Source organism: Phycodurus eques, chromosome 3, assembly GCF_024500275.1.
Source record: "Phycodurus eques isolate BA_2022a chromosome 3, UOR_Pequ_1.1, whole genome shotgun sequence".
NCBI lineage: Eukaryota > Metazoa > Chordata > Actinopteri > Syngnathiformes > Syngnathidae > Phycodurus > Phycodurus eques.
In genome coordinates, this window is record NC_084527.1 from 22,970,823 (window position 1) to 22,985,185 (window position 14,363).

General features: G+C 42.9%; 1 protein-coding gene across 1 annotated transcript in view; it reads right to left on the reverse strand.

The window, feature by feature from the left end:
- Positions 1-14,363, reverse strand: part of cfap299 (cilia and flagella associated protein 299) — a 78,787-nt gene continuing 64,424 nt past the window's right edge. Inside the window, exons 5-6 of the mRNA XM_061672733.1 lie at positions 4,029-4,158; positions 1-509 (exon numbers count right to left, since the gene is read on the reverse strand). Of these exons, the coding sequence (XP_061528717.1) occupies positions 417-509; positions 4,029-4,158 (223 nt within the window). The 3' untranslated portion in view covers positions 1-416. The remainder of the gene's footprint in view (positions 510-4,028; positions 4,159-14,363) is intronic.

Sequence of the window (14,363 nt, forward strand, 5' to 3'; positions counted from 1 at the left end):
CATTTTTCAAAGATTTTATCTGATTGCCACTAAATTTTAACCATGTATTCTAGACAGATGACACTAAATTGTCTGAAAAAAAACCATTTTCCATCCTTGCGTGTGAGCGCAGCATCACGGGAGAACTTTGATGACTCGCTAAAAAACACACAACTCAACTCCACAGGGTCAGATTGTGACCAAAATAGATTAATTGAGCTAAAAAGGGCAAAATGATGAAAGGCAAGTCAGGCCGATTATAACATCTTACATTGTGGAAGTAACACTGTTGATGATTAAGATGATAACAAAGTTAAAAATGGAATGTTGCTGTGCCTCCGCCCAGATGGCATGTGTGATATGTCTGCCTCCCCGGGTGGACCTTTTCCTTTGTTCCCCCCATCAAATTACAGGGTGTGTGTATGTGTGTGTACATCTCAGACGCTTGTCATGTCGTGGTCCAGGATGACAACATGCGCGTAAAGGCCCGACTGCACCACGCTCCTTCTCAAGTCCTCGCCGGGATCGCACTGCAACACACATGCAGGAATTATGACTTTGTATAGTAACAGTATGCAGTCACACTAATGCTTCACATGGAGCTGCCTGGTGATGACAAAGATACAAAGATAGACTTCTTGATATGAGATTAGTTTGACCAGGTGTACCTAATGAAGTGGCCAGTGAGTGTATTTACCCTTCTGGGAATCCATCCATCCAGAGCCTATCCCAGCTGTCATCGGGCAGGAGGCGGGGTACACCCTGAACTGGTTGCCAGCCAATCGCAGGGCACAAAGAAGCAAACAACCATTCGCACTCACAGTCATGCCTACGGGCAATTTAGAGTCTCCAATTCATGCATGTTTTTGGGATGTGGGAGGAAACCGGAGTGCCCGGAGAAAACCCACGCAGGCACGGGGAGAACATGCAAACTCCACACAGGCGGGGCCGGGTTTGAACCCGGGTCCTCAGAACTGTGAGGCTGACGCTCTAACCAGTCGGCCACCGTGCCGCCCCTTCTGGGAATTATCTGGTTAATTACAAAATAAGCACATAAAAATAATATATTACAAAGATTCATGTACCATGGAGGCGATGATCAGTGACTAACAATGCGTTGATACTGGACGCAAAGAGAACGTTTACCTCCGAGGCTTGGCAGCCGGCGCGGCGTAATAAAATTGCGTGCACCAAGCAGCTGTTCTAAGTGGATGCGACGGTAATATCATACGCTAGATACACCCTGCGACGCGACCCCAGTGAGGATAAGCCGTACAGAAAATGGATGGATAGACTTTTTCTTTTCCCAATATCTGGAACAATTAGTGTTACGCCCATAACAAGTCAATATGGACGTTCCGTAACATTTGGCAGCTCTCGATAAATGAATGCTCCATAAAAAAAGCCGTTATTTATTTTACTTCACGTCAAGTAGTACATACAGCTGCACACACTTCAGCACCAGGGTATACTACACATGTGAAAAGAGACCCTATAGAAGCACCAAACCCCAATTCCAACGAAGTTTTGTTTTGTAAAACGTAAATCAAAACAGAATACAGTGATTTGCAAATCCCTTTCAACCCGTATTCAATTGAATACACTATAAAGACAAGATATTTAATGTTCAAACCGATGAACGTTGTTGTTTCTTTTACAAATATTCTCTCATTTTGAATTTGACTCCTGTAACACCTTCCCAAAAAGCTGGGACAGGGCCAACAAAAAACTAGGAAAATTGAAGAATGCTTAAACAATTGCTTTTTGGAACATTCCACAGGTGAACAGGTTAACTGGAAACAGGTGAGTGTCATGATTGCATATAAATGGAGCATCCCCGAAAGGCTCAGTTGTTCATAAGCAAGGATGGAGCGAGATGGACCATTTTGGAAACAACTGTGTGAGCAAATAGTCTACCACAGTTTAAGAACGTTTCTCAATGCACAGTTGCAAGGAATTTAGGGATTTCATCATCTCCGGTCCATCATATCATCAAATGTTTCTGAAAATCTGGATAAATCTGCACCATTGTTGCAAGGCCGAAAATCAACAATGAATACCCGTGACCTTGAATCCCTCAGGTGGCACTGCATTAAAAACCGGGATCATTTTGTAAAGGATCTTGTCACGTGGACTAAAGAACACTTCAGAAAACCATTGTCAGTTAACACAGTTTGTCACTACATCTACAAATGCAAGTCAAAACTCTACCATGCAAAGCGAAAGCCATATATCAACAACACCCGAGCTTGGGCCGAGCTTATCTGAGATGGACCGACGCAAAGTGGAAAAGTGTGCTGTGGTCTGATGAGTCCACATTTCAAATGTTTTTGGGAAATCAAGGACGTTGTGTCCTCTGGGTCAAAGAGGAACAGGAACATCCGAATTGTTATCAACGCAAAGTTCAATAGCCAGCATGTGTGATGGTATGGGGGTGGGTTACTGCCCATGGCATGCATATATGTAAAGGCACCATAATGCTGAAAGGAACATAAAGGTTTTTGCAACATGTGTTGCCATCCAAGCAAATCTTTTTCAGGGACATCCCTGCTTATTAGACAATGCCAAGCCACATTTTGCATTTGTTACAACAGCGTGGCTTCGAAGTAAAAGAGTGCGAGTACTAGACTGGGCTGCTTGTCACCAATGTAAAATGTGTGGCTCATTATGAAGTGCAAAATATGACAACAGAGCGCGCGGACTGTTGAGCAACTGAAGTTGTACATCAAGCAATAATGGAAAAGAATTCCACCTTCAAAGCCTAAAAAAAATTGCTTCTTGAGTGTTGCTCCCAGCTTTTTTTGTAACGTGTTGCAGGCATCAAATTCAAAATGAGTGAATATTTGCAGGCCGCTGATGGTGTAGTGGTACACTCGCCTGACGGTGGTGCGGGCAGCGTGGGTTAATTTCCCACTCAGTGACGGTGTGAATGTGAGTGCGAATGGTTGTCCGTGTCTATATGTGCCCTGCGACTGATTGGCGACCAGTTCGGGGTGTAGTCCGCCTTTTGCCCGAAGTCAGCTGGGATAGGCTCCAGCGCCTCGTGACCCTAACCAGGATAAGCGATGTTGAAAATGGATGGAAGGATGGATGAATATTTGCAAAAAACAATTAAGTTGATCAGTTTGAACATTAAATATCTTGTCTTTGGAGTACATCAATTGAATATAGGTTGAAAAGGATTTTGAAATCATTTTATTCTGTTCTTATTAACACAACACCCTCTCTTCATTGGAATTGGTGTTTGTACTTAAAAGGTTATAGGGTGGGGGCTCAGGACATTTAACAGATAATAATGAAAGACAGAAACATAATCTAAAATACACATACAATTAATACTCTATGGCCAAAATAAACAAGACATTGATCCCAGTCAATAGTTTGAAGCAAATTGTAAATCCATCCATCCATCCATCCATCCATCCATTCTCAACACCACTTATCCTGCCCAGGGTCTCAGGGCAGCTTAAACCGGAGGGCCCTCTGATATATTGTATTTTTTGGCATTTGATTTTTACAGGTTGTAGGGTAATAGTGGAATAAAAGAAAAAAGATTTATCTTGTTTTCATTTGTGTACATCCCAACAAGCTACAATTTCAACAGGGGTGTGTGGACTTTTTATATATCCACTGCATATTCCCTTCACCTTTATTAATTGTTGTATTATTGACTGTGTTGATTGTGTTAACAGAAATAAATACAAAATACATGATCCATATATGACTTATTTCTTTCTGAATTGTATGAATAATTTTGCTGATGGGTGCCCCCTTTTTTTGGCTTTCGCACTTGCCCCCCAAAATGTCTGGGCATGTGCCTGACAAAGACGATGATGTACGTGTGAGTCATTTCTCCATGACATGTAGAAGACGCAATTTTTCCAAACCGGAAAACATCGACCTGTGTCTCTGCAAGGCAGGTTATTTACATGCATCGAGCCCATTACTTGACATGCAGACCATGAACAGTTTGCCGTTTGTCTGTAGTCTCATGCTAAGAACGTTAGCTGTGGTCTGTGTTTTTACATGAGGGGGAAGGTGACCCTTACCTTGGGGTCCACATTGAGAATCTTGCTGTCCATCTTTCTCCTGAACAGAAGACCGTCAGGGTGGTCGTAAATCGGTTCATAGTTTGAGCTGCAGCTGGAAGCTGAAACCTGATTGGTCCAATTATAGTAACTGAAAGGTCGAGCAAAACAACAACACGTTTTAAGGTTTACATGTTCGAAAGGTCTGAAACATTCGTTTGAAACCCTAACACAGACTTGAAATCCTTACTTGAAACCCTAATTGAAGACCCGAACCCTAGTTTAAAACCTTGCAAGTGACTCAAGTTCAAGCTCGTGTCAGTTGGCCAATCACAGGACACATGAACTGCTGACCTCACACGTGTCAGCTAAAAAATCCTGGCAGGTCGAAACGCTCGAAACATCTTTTTCTGTCTTTTTGTTTTTCTTTTTTTGGGAGGCTGAGCGAAAAAGCGTCCGACACATTCCGCACAGGAACGAGTAGCCCGAAGCCAACATCTCGCTAACCTGCTAAAAATCCCACTGAGGTCGAGTGCCAGTTAGCGGCTCAAGAGTTCAGCCAGACGACACACATGCAAACGTACACAGTTAGCAGTTAGCTACTAGCCAGAACTCTTATTGATTTTGGATGAGGTCGCTGTGGCAAAGCAAGAACCCTGCTGATTTTTGTCCAACATGGTAAAACATGTTATCTCAGGTAGTTACAACACTTACAGTGTGGAAAGTAGTCAAAGCACAAATTTGAAACCCTAACCTTTGCTTAAACCCCTAATTTCAAACACTAACTTCAATCCTAACCCTGCCTTTAAACCCTACTTTGAAACCCAAACCTGGACTTGAAGCCTGAATGTCATGCTTTAACCCTGGCTTGAAACCCTAACTTTAAACTCTGATTTGAATCCCTACCCCAGTTTGAAACCCAACTTTTAAACCGTAACCTTGGTTGAAAACCCGGACCAATCACGAGAGATGATCTCCGCGGCATTCTACGCGTAGCAACAATTTTTGCCGTGTGACGCATAGGGGCTGCGCGGCCCAATGTGTCGGTCATGTGATGCAATGCGGGCGCGAGAGTATACAGAGGCCTTTACAATGGCTTTAGATCCTAATTTGGTGCAGTCTTCAAACCCTGACCGTGATTTGAACATCCCAAATTGATTGTGGAGATGACTGAGGAAGCTTCTCAAATGTTCTGTTGATTTGATTAACTTGATTGGTACTGACGGAGGGGAATTGTGGGAAATGTTTAGTCAACATTTCTTCTTCTTCACCTTGTGTTCTGTCCTCTTTCCATCTCTCCCATGTACCCCTCCTCCTCTGTGGGGAACAATAACAGGCAGTGTGGTTGCCACTAAGAGGGAGCAGATGCTGCTGGATCTGCTGCCCACTCGCTGCACTCAACTCCACTAAACCACATGCACTCGCAATAGTGTCCCTCCTCCTCCTGCCACTAAGAACACAGAGCAAGAGCCACACCGGCTTGTTTTTTTGTTTACAAAAAGCTGCTTCACATACTGGCTGAGACGTCTATTGTAAGTGGCTAGCTTGTAAAGCTAATGTGGTGGTTTACGACTTCACTAGGTGCTCCTTCTTGACAAACATCACTGACGAGATGGAATCCAAATAATCACCCATATCTAAATAAAACTTCTTTGCTTACGGCGGCACGGTAGACGACTGGTTAGAGCGTCAGCCTCACAGTTCTGAGGACCCGGGTTCAAACCCGGCCCCGCCTGTGTGGAGTTTGCATGTTCTCCCCGTGTCTGCGTGGGTTTTCTCCGGGCACTCAGGTTTCCTCCCACATCCCAAAAACATGCTTTAATTGGAGACTCTAAATTGCCCGTAGGCATGACTATGAGTGCGAATGGTTGTTTGTTTCTATGTGCCCTGCGATTGGCTGGCAACCAGTTCGGGGTGTACCCCGCCTCCTGCCCGATGACAGCTGGGATAGGCTCCAGCACGCCCGCGACCCTAGTGAGGAGAAGCGGCTCAGAAAATGGATGGATGGATGGATTTCTTTGTTTCCAAAAAGCTGCTCAACACACTGGCTATGAGTCCTGTTGTAAGCAGCTAACTGAGTGCTTCTTATTTTCAAATTTCATGGATGAGATGCACATACAGTAAATGCACCACACCGGTCGCACGAGATCCAAATCGTAGTCCACAAAAAGCTACTTCATACTGACAGTCTTTTCAAGCCAACAGGTAGTATAAACTTACCAAAATATTTAGTAGCTCTAAATATGACTAAACAAGGGACTCAAATGCACAAATTCAGTCGCAAAGGATTCTGAATCCAAGTTCTTTGTTTACAAAAAGCTGCTCCACATGCTCAGCATTCTATTGTAAGTGGCTGGTGTGAGAAGGTAACGTAGTGATTATATCTTTACACATTGCTCCTTCTTGTCAAACGTCACGGACGAGATGGACTGAAATGCATCATACTAGTCACACGAGATCCAAATGTTCACAAAAAGCTTTTCTTTCAAAAGCAATCATGGAAGATCAAAAACAGTCATTTGTTGATTAACAAAAAATTATTTCAAAACCAGTTGCTGACAATCCGAATCAAATGTCTTTGTTTAAAAAAGGCATTTAGAAAAAAAAACAATGAAGGACGAACCTAATTTAAGTTCCTTGTTGACAAAAGTGTTGCTTTCAAAACCAGTCACAAAACCAGTCACGTAAGGTCCAAATGCAAGTCATTCGTTAACAAACCAGTGTTTCTTTCAAAACCAGTTCTGATTTATCTAAATCAAAGTTCTTTGCAAACAAAAAGTGTTTATTTCAAAACCAGTTCTGACTTATCCAAATCAAAGTTCTTTGTTTACAAAGGTGTTTCTTTCAAAACCAGTTCAGATTTATCCAAATCAAAGTTCTTTGTTTACAAAAGGTGTTTCTTTCTAAACCAGTTCTGATTTATCCAAATCAAAGTTATTTGTTTACAAAAGGTCGGGAAGGGTTTAAAAAAGCATTTCTTTCTAAACTAGTTACAGAAAATGCAAATCAAAGTTCTTTGCTCACAAAAAGTGATTCTTTCAGAACTAATCGAAGCAGATCCAAAGCAAATTCCTTTACTCACAAAAAGTGTTTCTTTCGAGACCAGCGGCTTCCGATCCAAGTCAGTCCTTTGCTCACAGTGTTTCTTTTAGTCATTTGTTCAGCTTTTTTCAAAACAAATCATTTTCAAACCAAATGAGAACTTTGTCCACAAACTTATTTGTTTCATGAAACAGACACGAAAGAGATCCAGTGCTAAGGTGTCATTTGTTTACAAAATTATGAAACATCTTATTTTTTTGCATTGTAACTTCAAAGACACAGCCATATTGTGAACAGCCTGTCAATCATAAGTGTGCCTTTAATGACTTTGTATGTGTCTATCATCAGTGTCTCTTTGGTGTTTTCTGACCATCTGTTTATGCGCTCGCTGCCCACTGGCCAGCCAGCGAGTGAGCGGTGGGTCACGCCCACGTGGTCGCGTCAAACCTAAAACCATTTCCTTCTGAGCAAACAATCGCCCCGCCGGGTATTTTGGTCTCTCGCTAGATATTCCGCCAAGCAAGCAAAGAAAAGCGAGCTCTTTGAGATTCCATGGATCTGTGGTTTGTCAGCAGTGGTGGGAAGGCACCAGGATTTGTTACTGTACAGTGGTACCTTGACTTTTGAAATCAAATTAATTTTCCCCTTTGAAATGAATTGAAACTACATTAATCCGTTCTAGCCCACCCAAAAAACAACACCATTTTCTGTTAGGTGTTTCACAAAAGACCATGAAATTTGGGACATATGTATAAGATGAGTTGACTCACAAAAAAATCTGTAGGAGCCATGCCTGAAAAGACACAGGAAGGTAGCCATTTTGGTTTAAAGAGACTATTTCGCTGTCATCTTAAGGCCTCTCTCTTGGCACGCGCGGCCCCTCTGCATCACTTGACGCGCACACTCCAAAAATTGTTTCTGCGCGTAGAATGACGCGGAGATCACCTCTCGTCCGTTTTAGTCACATGCTGTGATCACGTACTCAGCGTTCCCCTTGGTTCTACATACCATCTACGCCGCCGCCCTCTTCATCGATTTTGCAGCATAATTAAACATATCATCTGGTCATCTAGGTCCATTTGTTGTTGCTTTGTTCCTTGTCCCGGAAAGGAAGACGTCAAAACGGCTACCGGAAATGGCCAAAAATGCAGAGAAAACTCCACCCTGCGGCGTCCTAGCCAATACCAGCCGTAGCGACACCCCCGACTTGGAGGAGAACTGCAGGACATTTTCAAAACTGCGCGCGTGGGTTCCGCTCGAGTATAAAGGCAAACTGCGTGCGGGATAGCCGCAGTGACGTCAGCGCGGTCGCCGCCCCCGCGGGTATATAGAAGCCTTTAGCCATTTCCAAGGGTCTTTTGAAACTTTGGAAAATTCAAACCCCAACACGAGTTTCTCATAGGAACATAGCATTTGGTAGACATGTCAAACATGAGTAGACGCACAAAAAAGTCTCAAGAAGCCATGACAGAAATGACATGACAAATGACAAAAGGCAGCCATTTTGGTTTAAAACGACCTTTCTGGGGTCATCTCGGCATTTCCAAGGGTCTTTCAAATCCTTCAGGCCCTGAAGACAGTTTCTTGGAGGAACATCAAATATGGTGGACATGTCTATCATGAGTAACCCCACAAAAAAAGTCTCAAGAAGCCATGCCTGGAAAGACACATGAAGGCAGTCCTTTTGGTTTAAAGTGGCCATTTCGCTGTCATCTTTGTCATTTCCAGGGGTCCTTCTAATTTTAGAAAATTCAGCCCCCTAACACCACAATTATTTTGTTAGGTGTTTTCAACAAAGAAAGATAGGACTATTGTGCAGAAACAACAGAACATAATAAAAAGAGATTGTAAGAAAAAAAAACTATTGACGATTGTGGCTCTTTTTGCCCAAATGCGAGTACCTTAATTGCTCATGTTTTTTTGCTTCTTTCAAGAGGTGGCATATCTGAGGCTCACTCATAACTCAAGTTTTGGCTCAGAACACAGAGCAAAAAATCGACCAAGTCATGGCTCATAATTCAAAAACTTGTCAGTTGGGGCATTTGTAAGTCAGGGTAATGCTGTGCTGAAGTAGAATTTTCTGGTATCTGTACTTTACTCCGTCTAATTTCGGGCCACTTCCAGCTCTAAAAGCTCTGACATCATGAAAACTGTTATTATCGCACCAGTATTGCAATAGTTGGGTTATTTTTAACTGCGATCGCGGCATTCCGTATCAGAAATAGTTGGAAGTCACTCCTAAAACCATCAACGAATTTTCCTTTCTATTGCCAATGTGTCTGACAATTTCTTGAATATTGTTTTTTTTTTGCAGAAAAAACACCTTAAAGGAGCATGACAAAGTTTTGTTTTTGGCTTTTTCTTAGAGATGATAAAACAACCAATAATTGTGTATAAACAGTATGAGTAAGCATCCACCCATCCATCCATCCATTTTCTGAGCTGCTTCTCCTCACAAGGGTCGCGGGAGTGCTGTGGAGCCCATCCCAGCTATCATCGGGCAGGAGGCGGGGTACACCCTGAACTGGTTCGCCAGCCAATCGCAGGGCACATACAAACAAACAACATTCGCACTCACATTCACACCTACGGGCAATTTAGAGTTGTCAATTAACCTACCGTGCATGTTTTTGGGATGTGGGAGGAAAGCGGAGTGCCAGGAGAAAACCCATGCAGGCACGGGGAGAACATGCAAACTCCACACAGGCGAGGCCGGGGATTGAAACCCAGTCCTCAGAACTGTGAGGTAGACGCTCTAACCAGACGTCCACCGTGCCGCCTGAGTAAGTATAAGTAAGTATAAATAATAAATAAGTATTTTTAAGGAGAGGTGGCATGTTCTTTTAAAACAAGAATATGTTAAAGAACCATAAAACTCACTGGAAAAAGTGGTTGTTTGAGCGAGTGGGGTGCTCTTGCCACCTGTAGTTATCGGAGAGGGGGTGGAAAAAAAGAAGGAAGGCAGCTCGCTTGCTCTCGGCATGAAACTTGGACACTGACAAACAGCACATGGCCACAGTGCACCTGCGTGCCTGGCTTCATTCTGCGCTGTGAAAACATTTGCACCGCTGTCCTGTCGCATTAACTTTGCAAACGATCCCGGCTCCCGCGGGACTCTGGCGTTGTGCCGTGGCATAATGTGAACTTGTGGCCCACTTTGTGGCCCCGGATTGATAAATATTTGCCGGGGAGGTGGAAATATTCCACATGCGGAGAAGTGTATGAGTTTTGTGTTTGAAGGCGAGTCATCAAACTTCACTGCCATGCTCTGTCCACATGCCATGAGAAAAATGAAAAACTTTGTCATTTAGCCTATCTTTCTAGTATACAAAGGTTCAAATTGGGTAGCAGGCTCTGAAATGAGTGCTTCAAACCAGTGGCAGACGTCCTTTTTGGGCCTGGCTTCTTGAGACTTTTTTGTGGATCTACTCATGCTCGACATGCCCACCAAATTTCATTTTCGAAAGTGAGAAGAGCTTTGGGAATAGAATTTTCTTTGTAGGTCCACTAAATGACCAAGGTTAATGTAAAATGCCCATTTCTAACAGAAATGGTGGACATCTGTGTCTTTTCAGGCTTGGCTTCCTGAGGCTTTTTGTGGGTCTATAAATGATAGACATGTCTACCAAATTTCATGTTTATAAGTGATACTGTCTTTGGGGACTGAATTCCCAAACAAGTCAAAGGACCCCTGGAAATTGCCAGGTTGATGTAAAAAGGCCACTTCGAACCAAAATGGCAGACATCGTGTGTCTTTTCAAGGCATGGCTTCTTGAAGCTTTTTTTGTTGTTGTGTCTACTCATGGTAGACACATTTAGCGAATTTCATGTTGCTCAAGGAAAATGGCTTCAGGGACTGAAATTTCAAAATCCGTCTAGAAAGAGTTTGTTTTTCATGACGGCCGGGAAAAGGCCAGCATAACTCTAAAATGGCTGCTTCAAACCAAAATGTCAGACTACCTGTGTGATTTTGGACACTTTTTTGTGGGTCTACTCATGCTAGACACGCCTGCTACATTATCGAGGCAATTATTTCCCTGCACTATTAGCCTTGAAGGCACCGGTCAAACACAACTTGAGGAATATGAACTGATGTATTTTTATATTAGTATTTATGACTCCAATTCTGATTCAATTGAGTGACACCATACAAAAGTTTTCTTCAATCATTCACCCTGCTAAAAACACAAGACATAGGCAATGAAAACATTCTAAGGATGGAAACAATAGAGCACAGGAGTCCCCTGCGTCATCGTTTCCACCAAATCGGTCCCGTCACGCTTGTTTTCACTGGTGCATGTGTGCCGGGTGTGGCGCTGCCCAGCTGCCCAGCTGCCGGAGTGTTCCGGTGGTTGCCATGGCAACGCCCTGTCCATCGAAATGCCTCGGATCGCCCGAGTGGTTGACCGTAAAATGAAAGTAGTCCACCAGAGAAATGTGACATTTTAGTAGATTCCGATTCGGTGTGCAAGTATGCGTGCATCCGTGTACCAGTCACAGACAATATAATTTTCGTTAAAGGGGAAAAACCTTAATTGGTATTCCACAATTGGGCCAGTGCAGTGCAAGCATTCTATTCCCAAGCCACCCGAACGAGTGCACTGGCTGAGCCAACCTTTGCTAGGTTATAATTTAATGCATCAGCGTGCTGTGTCAGCATTCTTCTTTCTTTCTTGGAATTTGGTCAAGCTCTGACCGTGTGGACTGGACTTGTTAGGGTTTCGTGTTTTCATGGCAAGTCATCAAGCTCCGCCACCACGCTCCACCAACAAAATACGACAAAAACTCTTTTTTTTTTTTTTTTTTTTTTTTTTACAATTTAGCATTGTCCATCTGTCTACTATACATTTTTCAAATTTGCTAGCAATTGGACACATTTTTTTGTAGGCCGAAGGGAAATGACCAAAATGACAGTACGTAATATGTCTGCTTCAAACCAACATCGCAGACTTCCTTTCTTTTCAGGAGTGGCCCTCAAAGACTTTCTTTGTGGCTCTAGTCATGGTAGATATGCCTACTAAATTTCATCAAACTAAATGAAACTCTCTCCAGGGGCTGAATTTTCAAAAACTCTCATGGAAGACTTTGTCTGTATGACCTCTGCGAATAGCCAACAATGCCATTCAAAATATCTGCTTCATACTAAAATGGCAGACTTTCTGTCTTTGGCGGGATTCTTTCTTGAGACTTGTTTCTTGTTTCTTTCTCGTTTCTTGACACTTATTGTGATAAAATGATGAAACAAGATGGCAGCGGTCCAGAGAGCAGCATGTGATTTCATTTACAGACACAGTGGACCTCATTGTTGCCAAAGTTTGTTGTGGGGGTTTTGGGGTTAATTTGGGAATATTTGTGAGGTTATGTTAACTTGGGATGTGTTGGGGAATTTTTGAGGATGTTTATGGTTGTTTTTGGTTGTTTTAGGAGTTGTTTTGAGGTATTGTGGGGGTCTTTTCTAGGCTGCTTTGTAGTGTTTTGGCATGAATTTGTTATTTTTTTGGCCTGTTATGTGTTTGCTTTGGGAATGTTGTGCTTAAGGGGATTTTGGGGATGTTTCCAGGGATGTTTTGGGGATGCATTGGAGGTATTTTTGAGGATATTGTATTTGGGTGTGTTTTGAGGATGTTCTTGTGTGCTGTAGTGTTGTTTTCAGGGATGTTTTGGCAATGGTCTTGGGGTGGTTTGGGATTTTTTCGGAAGTGTTTTGTGGATGATTTTGGGGTTATGTGGGGATGTTTTGCAATGGCTGTGGGTGTTTTCAGGGATGCTTTTGGCCGCTGCTTTCGACGAAGTTTGGTGATATTCTGAGATGTATTTGGGTGTTTTGGACTATTGTGCGGGTGTTTAGGGGATGTTGTGTTTGAGCGTATTTGCGGGGGTGTATTTGGGTATGTTTTGGGGACACTATTGATGTGCTATAGGGTTGTTTTAGGGAATGTTGTTTGGTGTGGTGGGGGTATTGGAGCTGGTGCGGTGTGTTGTAATCTGGGTGTTTTCAGGCAAGTTTTGGAGGGCTCTTTGGAAATGTCTTGTTTTGTGCTGGTACTTTTGGGTGTTTTTTAGGGATGTTTTGAGGTCTGATGGGAATGCTTTTGGAGATGTTTTAAGAATATTTTGGCAGGTGGTGTTTGGAGTCTTTTCAGGGATGTTTTGGATGGGATGTTGCGTTTGAGGGCATTTTAGGGTGTGCGGGGGGATTTGGGCTGGTGTGTTGGGTATGTTTTTGGGTTGTTTTCAGGGTTTTTTTGGGGATGCTTTTGGAGATGTTTTATGAATGTTTTCTGGAAGTTTTGGGGTGTTTTCAGGGATGGTTTGGGGAAGTTTTACAGGGTTATGTGAGGGTATTTGTAGATGTTTTTCGGAGATAATTTGCTCTGTTTTGGGGGTTGTTTGTGCTGGATGGGAAGAATTTTGGGGGTGTCTTTTGTATATTTGAAAGACCGTTGGGGATGTTTTAAAGCGTTATGGAGGTATTTGTACTGGTGCCTTAGGATGTTTTTGGAGAGATTTCAGGGTGATTTGGGGCTGCTTTTGGGGGTGTTGAAACAAATGTGTGTTTGGTTCCATTGTAGGGTTCTACGACCTAGCAGGTATCCAGTGGCGGGCTGTAAAATTTGGGCGGGTTTATTTAGCAATGGGAGCCGTTCTTTGGTTTCATGCGCTTATTATTTAGCTGCAGCTTAGCTTTAATGCTCGCCGTGCCCCAGCACCAAATTGGAAGCAGACGACTCTGTGACCTCTCCGTGCAAGCGAGCAACCTGCCACAGCTCCTTGAATGAAAAGAGCAGAGAGCCATGATGAGGTAACCACGTCACGCTGAGACACGAGTGCTCCTTTGCTTTTACTATGTAAAACAACCATGAACTCAACATGAACTCACATGGGACTCCATTAAAAGAACTTGTACAGATCGACACACAAGGTTTGGGTTTCGGAGTAGAGTTTCAAGCCAGTGTTAGGGTTTCAAACGAGGATTCGGTTTAGGGTTTGGCTTTCAAATGAAGGTTTTGATAGACTGGTAAAGCTTTCAAGTCAGTGTTTGGGTTTCAAATCAGGGTTGAAAGAGACTTCAAATGAGTGTTTAGGTTTCATACAAATGTTAGGGTTTCAAACCTGGAATCTAGGACAGGGCTAAGGTTTCAAAGTATGGTTTAAAGACAGGTTTAGGATTTCAAAGTAGGGTTTCAAGACAGGTTTAGGGTTCCAAAGTAGGATTTCAAATCGGTGTTTAGGTTTCATACAAATTTCAAAGTGTAAAATCTGGTTCCAAGACAGGGTTAGGGTTTCAAAGAAAGGGTTGAAATTCGAGTTTCC